This window comes from Gadus macrocephalus, chromosome 16 (genome assembly GCF_031168955.1).
Source record: "Gadus macrocephalus chromosome 16, ASM3116895v1".
NCBI classification, from domain to species: domain Eukaryota; kingdom Metazoa; phylum Chordata; class Actinopteri; order Gadiformes; family Gadidae; genus Gadus; species Gadus macrocephalus.
Genome location: NC_082397.1, coordinates 3,913,313 through 3,922,575, shown reverse-complemented (window position 1 = coordinate 3,922,575; position 9,263 = coordinate 3,913,313). Strand labels below are relative to the sequence as shown.

Genomic DNA, 9,263 nt, shown 5'->3' with positions numbered 1-9,263 from the left:
AGCCACGATGATCCATTATTGATATGTGTAGGAGTGGAGGGGGTGGGGAGGGGGGAGAGGGCTGGAGTGGGGAGGGGGGAGGGTGGAGGAGTGAGGAGGGAGGAGAGTGTGGGATGGGGAGGGGGGAGGAGAGGAGGGATGGGGAGGGTATAGAGTGTGGGAGCGAGGAGGGAGGAGAGTGTGGGAGTGAGGAGGAGAGGAGGGATGGGGAGGGTACAGAGTGTGGGAGCGAGGAGGGAGGAGAAGAGGAATAGAGTGTGGGGGTGAGGAGGGAGGAGGAGGGGGGTGAGGAGGGAGGAGGAGAGGGTTGAGGTGGGAGGAGAGGAGAGAGGAAGAGAGGGGTAGCGAGTGAGGAGAGGAGAGGAGGCCCCTCGTAGGAGGAGCGTGGGGTGAGGAGGGAGTAAGAGTGGGGTGGGTGGGCTCCAGCAGAGCAGCGCGCGGAGCCAGGACCTCCCCCTCAAGGTTGTGGTGGAGGAGGAGAGGGTGGGCTAGCTGCAGCAGAATACAAATGCAGGTTTGCCAGGTGGAGCAGAGGAGAGGTGTGGGCTGCGAGCAGACAGCTGGCTCTCCATATCTGGAGCCAGGACGCACATCCCCATCAGTCCGTTGGCTTGAAACACCCCCCAATACGAAGGCAGGAAAAAAAACAGCCCCAGAACTGCACTACATCGTGAAACAACCCAACGGGAACACAGCAACTTGAACACCACAAATTGGACATAATGTTGTTAATGCAAGAGGGGAGGATGTACATTTCTAAAAATATAAAGCTCTTTTCCATTATTCACTTCAGACAGAGGATAAATATAGTCTTAGCGAGCTCAGAAGTGGGTGTCGGGATCCATAGGGACTTCTGAACATAAACACCGGACACACAGTGTTCAAATGTTTGTAGGAGGAGAAGAATAAGGAGGGAGGAGGAGGGGAATGAGGAGGGAGGAGGAGGGGAATGAGGAGGAGAAGAGGAAGAAGAATGACGAGGAGGAGAAGAATGAGAATGAGGAGAAGAATGAGGATGAGGAGAAGAAGAAGAAGAATGACGAGGAGAAGAATGAGGATGAGGAGAAGAATGAGGAGGAGGAGGAGAAGAATGAGGAGGAGAAGAAGAAGAATGAGGAGGAGAAGAGTGAGGAAGAGGAGAAGAATGAGGAGGAGAAGAAGAAGAAGAATGAGGAGGAGGAGAATGAGGATGAGGAGAAGAATGAGGAGGAGGAGGAGAAGAATGAGGAGGAGAAGAATGAGGAGGAGAAGAGTGAGGAAGAGGAGAAGAATGAGGAGGAGAAGAAGAATGAGGAGGAGAAGAATGAGGAGAAGAATGAGGAGGAGGAGGAGAAGAAGAATGAGGAGGAGGAGAAGAGTGAGGAAGAGGAGAAGAATGAGGAGGAGGAGAGGAAGAATGAGGAGGAGAAGAAGAATGAGGAGGAGGAGGAGAAGAATGAGGAGGAGGAGGAGAGCAGGGAGTGCATCTCTCGAGTTCTTGACGGCCGTTACATTTAGCTTCTTGCTCTGCATTCTGCCACCAGACGTACCAAGAAAACCGGAGGTGTAGGCGGCATTCAAACAGCCTTCAGTTGAATACAATTAAACAAAAAAGCAACACACCAAAGCCCGCCCTGAGCACCTCCAAGGATACACGCTGGAGAAAGCTGAATAATCAACCCAGCATTAAAAACACCTCCATGCTGAAACCTGCCGATCAATGTTGGCCACATTAGAAAACTGTTAGTCCAACCTTGCAGATGACAACTCCTTCATCTGCTCTTTGATCAAGCACATCAACGGTTTCCGATGCAACATGAATGCAATATGTAGATGGATGTTTGTATGCTGTTTTAATGTCATTCGCACAGCGGATGTGTGCTCTCACGGAGAGAAATGATGTTGAGAACGTTGACAATAACTAAAAGGTGGCATAGTTATATGCATTGCCTGACAATATCTGACTCGCACCAAATTATGACCCAGCAATTTTTCAGAATCCATACAAATCAAGCCCTAACTGTCTAATCACAGAAGTGGCTGTGAAGTCTGTCCCCAAGAGGGAGCAGATTGTCTCCGTTATCTTGTGCGTCCATTGATCCCCATCAGCTAATAAAGAAGGTTGTTTTGGTTCCCATTCAGATGAGCCTGGCCAACCTAATGAAGTCATTAGAATGCAGGCCTAATCAGAGGGTTTCACATCGGAGCAAACCATTTGTCTTGTCTCCATATTAATCTGTTTGTTCCACGGCTTGTTTGAAATGCACAGAATCTCTCACCCACTTGTTCATTAGCATAAAGTAGGCCAGTGGAGGACGAGAAGAAACAGGATTGAAAGAAGGAAATTAAAGCCATGAAAAACGAACTCCTCCATGTCGACGTGCTAATTGCTTTTCATTCATTAAAGTGGTTGACGCATTGAGAGTAAACAAGATGCTAATGCATTTCAGCTTAAGTTGGCTTGAACAGTATATATCTACGTACATACTCACAAAACAACCATGCACTTAACACGTACAACAATTTTTTTTTGCTTTTTATAATTGCTCAAAATAACAAATCCTTGATTGTGGAAACTGTAAAAAAAAAAAGAGGTCTCATTACGTTTCGGAATGTCCCTTAAAAATCCACTGGGCAAGTCACTTTGGATAAAAGCAACTTCTGAACCTATAGTAAAACCTAAACATAGCAAACCCACGGTGCAGATAGCTTCCTTACTAGTAATCGACCGATCTATCGGCAGGCCGATATTATCGGCCGATATTTGCGTTTTTTTTACGTGTATCGGCCGATTATTTTTATTTATTTTTTGGCATGATTTACAAACAGTTTAATGAATGTTATTTTTTTTTTATCGAGACATTGTAACTTTTGTTATCATCATTTTTGTCATTTTTATGATGTATATTAAGGGAGGCTTAGCCTGGAAATCCAGACCGACATCTAGAAAGCTGTAGGGTCTGACAACGAGTAATGAAAATGGCACAACTTGGCGGCACCAAGCATGCATTTGAAAATATCGCTGGATAACACACATTGGATAACACTACGACCAATCAGAAGAATGCAAGGGGTGACGTATCCAGACCAGTGGAGCTAACCAATAGATAAGACTCTTGCCGTATCCGGTCGGTGAAACAGCAACGCTTTTGGCCCGCCAATATTGATACATTGATGTGATTGATTAATGTTCTGGGCCAGGGGAGGCCCATAATATACACGAGTATATTGCTCATTCCCAGAGTGACTCACTGAGCAATCTCAAATTGTGCTCTCGCGAGAACTCTGGATCCCCAGGGTATTATCGGCTCCAAATATCGGCTCAAGAAAGTCGGTATCGGTTATCGGCTATCGGCGAAGGTTGATGAAAAAAAACAAAACGGTATCGGCCCTAAAAAAATCTGTATCTGTCGATCCCTAGTCCTTACCTTTCTGTATTGGTCTGTGTCGCTGTAGATGTGGAGGTCTTCGTCCAAGCTGTCTCCAGAGCTCTCCAGGTATAGCCCCACCCCGTCGTCCAGGATCTCCTCTATAGGGGCAACATAACAATAATAATAATGGATTGAATTTATGTAGCGCTTTACTAGACACTCAAAGAAGCTTTACAGTGAAGGGGGGGACCTCACTCACCACCACCAGTGTGTAGCACCCACTTGGGTGATGCACGGCAGCCAATCTGCGCCAGAACGCTCACCCCACACCAGGTTGAGGTGGAGAGTGAGGGAATTAATGGGTCAGCCAATTATACAGGAGGATGATAAGGGGGCCAGATTGAATGAGCCTGGTTGGGCCAGGACACCGGGGAAACCCCTACTCTTTGCGATAAGTGCCATGGGATCTTTTATGACCTCAGTGAGTCAGGACCTCGGTTTTACGTCTCCTCCGAAAGACGGCACCTTCCACAGCACAGTGTCCCCGTCACTACACTGGGGCATCGGGATTGATGTTAAGGCCAGAGCGAAGAGTACCACCTATTGGCCACCACCCGACACCACTTACAGCACCTGGTATTCCCAGGCGGTCTCCCATCCAGGTACTTACCAGGGCCGACCATGCTTAGCTTCCGAGATCAGACGGGATCGGGCGTTTCCATGGTGGTAAGACCGTATAACAATAATAATGAGACGCCTCCACCCACATTGGAATTCCCACCTCCAACGTTGTCCACATACCGCTCCAAACACGTTTATCTCCACACCTTGTCCAATTCCACCCATAATCAACTCCATTCATATGGAGTTGATCTAACCCAACTCCACAACTGCAACCATGTCCACTTCCACGCATGTTCACCTCAAATGCCCCTCTCACCCATGTTCCCCTCATTCACTTCTTTTATTACATTACCGTTACTATAAAAACGGATTCCTACGGTTACTCTGCACTCTCTCCGGTTGTTTTGAACTGATTCCTAAAGCTACTCTACACTCTGTCCAGTTGTTTTAAACGGATTCCTAAGTGTTACTCTGAACTCTCTCCAGTCGTTATAAAAACCAATTCCTATGGCTGCTCTGCACTCTCTCATGTTGTTATAAAATGATTCCTAACCCTTACTCTGAACTCCGTCCAGGTGTTTTCAACTGATTCCCATTTCTACTCGGCCTTCTCTTGAACTAGGTAGTGCAGCACTTGAGCGTCGGAGTACCTACTCCAATTGTGCTTGCATGCCTTCAATGTTCTCAGCCAAAGTGTCGTGAAGTCCCTTTGGATAAAAAAAAATCAGCAAAATGTAAACGTCGGGTTGACCCCTGACCTTGGCTCTGGGAGAAGATGTCGGTGTAGAGGTCGTCCTCTGCGTCGGAGCGCCGGGGGGGGAGGTAGCAGAGCTGCCGGCGGTCGGTGGCGGGCAGCGTGTTCACCGTCAGACTCAGGGACGCCTTGGTGAACGCCGCCTTCATGTCCGAGAAGTTGAGGCTGTGGGAGTCCTTCCCGTTGAGCTGCAGGATCTCGTCTCCCGCGTTCAGACCTGCGGGGAGAAGGGGTCTGTTGATGGTGATGCATTGAGCGGCGCTTAGCGGGTTGAGTCAGAGGGGAGGAAAGGCGCGGGGTAAAGACGGATTAGGTCTAGTACGGGTGGGGACAGTTTGTTTTGACTCATGACAGGCACATCCAATCTTTAAAGCGAAACTGTAGCCTATTCACGTGGGGTCTGTCTATTATTCACCTACCATATGTTGCATCTGAAATGATTTGGGTTTTTGCAGTAGAACGGCGTTTAAGTATGGTATTAATCATCTTTTTTTTTTTGGGCCCATAAAGTCCCCTTACCCTGCAGGGTCTTCTTATAGAATTGAAACAGAAAATTCTTGAAAAATGATGAGCTTTTGTTCGTTGGCTCTGCTCAAGCTTTTCTTAAAGTCTGATAGTACTTTGATAGCATTGTGATTTGGCTTTCAAATTAAAAGCAACGTTTTTAATCATCGGTACAATTAGTGGAACGAGGATATTAAGATGTGCGCCTCCATAATCAAACTCAGTCTTTCATCCGTAATCACCAAGATCATAATCCTAATGTGCTATCTCACCCATCAGGTGATGTGAAGGTCTGATTTTCAATCAGTCCTAAACATCTCGGGTGCACGGGTTTTTAACCTCCTCTCTTCTCTACACCGGTTCTCCATGTCAGGGTGGACAGGCTGGACGGTCATGAAGAGGTCATGATGAAACGCTGACACGGTGAGGTGAGGATGACAAAGATGAAGGTAACAAACCTTTTGCGAAGGCGAGACCCCGGCTTTCACGTCTGTGATGTAGAGCTGCTGGACCCCGTCCTCCTCCACCACAGAGATGGAGAAACCTGGGGGGGGGAGATGGTAAAGAGAGAAAGAGAAACTTTATTATTGTCATTATTATTCATGCATGTGAATAATGCATGTATTGTAATGTTCAAAATTGAAATACACAGGCGAGGGGTAATGCATATTTTATCAATGTCCTTCTAATAATGAAGCCCATATATTTGAAGGAGAAAGCGAGACAGACACAGAGAGAGAGGGGCACGGAGGGAGAGCAAGAAACACACAGGCTGACAGATAGACAGAGAGAGAGGGACATGGAGAGAGAGAGAGCAAGACAGAAAGACAGACAGCGAGAAAGAGAGCGAGAGAGAGAGAGAGTTAGAGAAATGGAGTTAGAGAAAGAGAGATAGAACAAGTGTGAGAGGAAGGGACAGAACGCACACAGAGAAAGAAGGAACAGACAGATGGAGATAAAAAAAAAAACAGAAACACAGAGAGCAAACACAGAGAGGGAGGAAGAGAGCAGGGAGAGAGAAGGTGTGAGAGCGATACAGAGCCATGATGAACTATGAGTTGCATCAAACTAGTCACAGCAAAGCACAGAAATACTAAGGACAATGAGCCCAGGGTAAAGCAGGCCACAGGTCATCGCTTAATGCTGAAACAGCATGATAATCAATTCATAAGCAGAACACACCAGGCTTCATCACAACAGCAGGCCTTACCATAGCCAATCATGCAGGACTCGTCGCGGTCGAAGCGGATGACCTTGGTTATCTTGGAGCAGATCTCGATTTCCTTGTAAAGCTGTGAGGGAAGGTACCAAAATAAAATCGTTATATAAATGCACTTCCACTGGAGTGGTGGGAAGTTAGTGGGCAGGTTTTCCCGATGGCAGTGAGATTAATCTATTTCTCGCTCCAACAGCTGAACCTACAGCGCGGGCCGGCTCTCCACGCAGGGTAGAGAGCCTAATGTGTCTGAGGTAATGAGGGAGAATAATCCACAAGACATGACAAGTGTATTCGTTTCCAACGGCGCCCGGCACTGCAATATGGAGCGTTGGTGGGCTGAGACAGAGACAGAGACAGACAGACAGACAGACAGACAGACAGACAGACAGACAGACAGACAGACAGAAGGACAGCCCTTGAATGTTATCCAGGTTCAATAGGGGATGAAATTCCTTTTAAAATACATAGATACGTGTCTATGTACTGTATGTTTAAATGAGCAGGGATGTGTCTATGCATATTTGGGAGAGTGAGTGAGTGAGTGAGAGTGAGCATGAGAGAGAGAGAGAGTGAGAGAGACGTCAAATGAGTCTTACCAGATCACATACATCCTCCTCTGGTTTGGGGATGTAGAATTGCACTTGGTTTTCGATGAGGAACTTAAGTCTTAAGTAGTGTCTGGTGGAGTCCAACTGGTGAGCCTAAGGACATAAAGACAACCAATTAAAAACATTTGATCAACATGGATATCAACACTGTTCAACCTTTACCCATCGCAAACATCTTTGTGTTCCGTTGGGGCGTTTTGTTGGCGACCAAGGAGGTGTCGATGCTGCACTTAAGAAAGGTTGTCGCAGTACGAGAAACCGCTAATGAAGCGTTGTTAAGGTCGGGGAGATTTATGGTCATATTCCGACCTGTTTTCAAAAGTACGGTCGTTAAAATGTTTTTTTTCTTTATTATTATTATTTTTTAATGGTGGCAGTTTTAAGTGCTGCTGTCGGTTGCGACGAGAGAGAGAGGTGACGCCTGCCCAAACACGATGTCAGGCTCTGTCAGGCCATCTGCTGGACGTATTAAAAGCCTTTAAATCACAGTTCGAGTCTGCAGCCTTCTGACCCCAGACTCGCACCGGACTCAACACGTACAAATGACTCTACGAAAGCTCTTTACCCGTTGGTTTCTACATTAGAAACTGTTCAGTTCACTTCAAGAAGGTATGAAGTTTGAAAGTGTTAAGTTAGTTACATTGGTGGACACTTTCCTCCAGAGTACTTAGCAATATGATGAGTGCATACATGCATGCAGTTCCCCAGTGTAATTTGCATATAAACACAAACACAACCATACACACACACACACACACACACACACACACACACACACACACACACACTATATATTAAAAGCCGTGGGCCTCTTGAGACGCACCATATAAATGCAAATTATTATTATTGTTTAAGACAATAGACAAAAAGTCTTCCATATTAAAAATGGGCTACAGCGGGAGGTACTGTGAGACCCTTTACGACTTATTCATATCGATGCGCTGCGGTACCTTGCAGATGGCCTCCAGGGCGCAAAGGGCCGACTCCCCCGGCTGGATGGTGGTGAGGACTGGCTGGTCGTTGGGCAGACACACCCAGGACGGGGTGAGGTGGTCAGGGACCCAGATCTCCCCGTCCGTGCTGGGTCGCGGGAGGCTCCTCACACCGCCCTCCTCGCTTCTCTGTTGAGCAGACCCAAAGATGTTCTACAAAACAATCCACCGCTCGGGTCCACTCGACACTCACAATATTTGAACGGTACACGTTTAGAAATACTATCACTACAACGATACGTCGTATACTCCTGCCTGTTGGATTTATGAGGCAGGTTATGCTCCCTGTTTGTAGGTAAACAATCTATTTTTTGGATCACATCCCCCAGATCTTGTAGATTATTAGTTTGATAAAACCAAAAAAAGACCGAACTTACTTCGTAATGTGCAACGCACTATAAAAAACCTTACAGAAAAGTGTCTGCAACAGTGCCCCCCCCCCCCCGCTGGGTCTCGCACAGGAAGGATCTCTGGGTCTTTAGCGGGTTGAGCGGGCGCCAGAACATGAAACTGGGACGGTTCCAGCTCTCAGAGGGGGGCAGGTGACCTACTGCCACACCCATCTGCCTGCTTGCTTGCCTGCCTGCTCGCACGGCTACTGGCTACTGGCCGGTGGCAGGCACCCAGGCCTGTTGCCCGACACCACCCCCTTACCGTGGATTCCTTGGCAGGATCCGAGTACACTCCGTCCCCGGGCTTCCTCACCACCTCATGGCCGTCAGCGAAAACCTGAAGAGCAGGAGAGAGAGCGCTTTGAAATAGAGACGGTGGGACCGACAAGAGACATTCTTAGACCTTACACTCCGTCACTAAGCAGACGCTTTCCTCCAGAGACTTACGTGAGTCTAACAACAATCAGAGCATGTGATCAAAATTGGAGAAGCTGCAAAATATGTATTTTACTGCACTACGTAAAGTTAAATAAATATTGAATTTGCTCATTTTTTTTTTACTTCTTAATTAGATAGCGGTAATAATGAGCAGGTATGGGTAATGAGCAGGGTGCCGTACCTGCTCATTATTACCGCTATCTAATTAAGAAGTAAATCGCAGGTTGTATGCTTTGGATTTAGATGATGAGTCATGCGTGTGTAACCTAACCAAGCTAACACACGTTCACACCACGGCCCCGTCAGCCCTGCAGGGGGAGACAATGAGCCCAACTGGACTTGTGACAAGGACTTTAAATAGCTCTTCTGACCCCTGGCCACT

The 9,263-nt window shown here is 47.2% G+C and overlaps 1 protein-coding gene and 1 non-coding gene across 2 annotated transcripts in view; both read right to left on the bottom strand.

Moving 5' to 3' along the window:
- Window positions 1-9,263, bottom strand: part of LOC132474768 (rho guanine nucleotide exchange factor TIAM1-like) — a 46,866-nt gene that overhangs the window by 13,057 nt on the left and 24,546 nt on the right. The window contains 8 exon segments of the mRNA XM_060075634.1: window positions 3,408-3,508; window positions 4,733-4,945; window positions 5,691-5,711; window positions 5,714-5,776; window positions 6,443-6,524; window positions 7,048-7,152; window positions 8,010-8,180; window positions 8,706-8,780. Of these exon segments, the coding sequence (XP_059931617.1) occupies window positions 3,408-3,508; window positions 4,733-4,945; window positions 5,691-5,711; window positions 5,714-5,776; window positions 6,443-6,524; window positions 7,048-7,152; window positions 8,010-8,180; window positions 8,706-8,780 (831 nt within the window).
- Window positions 3,972-4,090, bottom strand: LOC132475359 (5S ribosomal RNA). The gene has a single exon (XR_009529870.1). It is a non-coding gene; the product is annotated as a 5S ribosomal RNA (ribosomal RNA).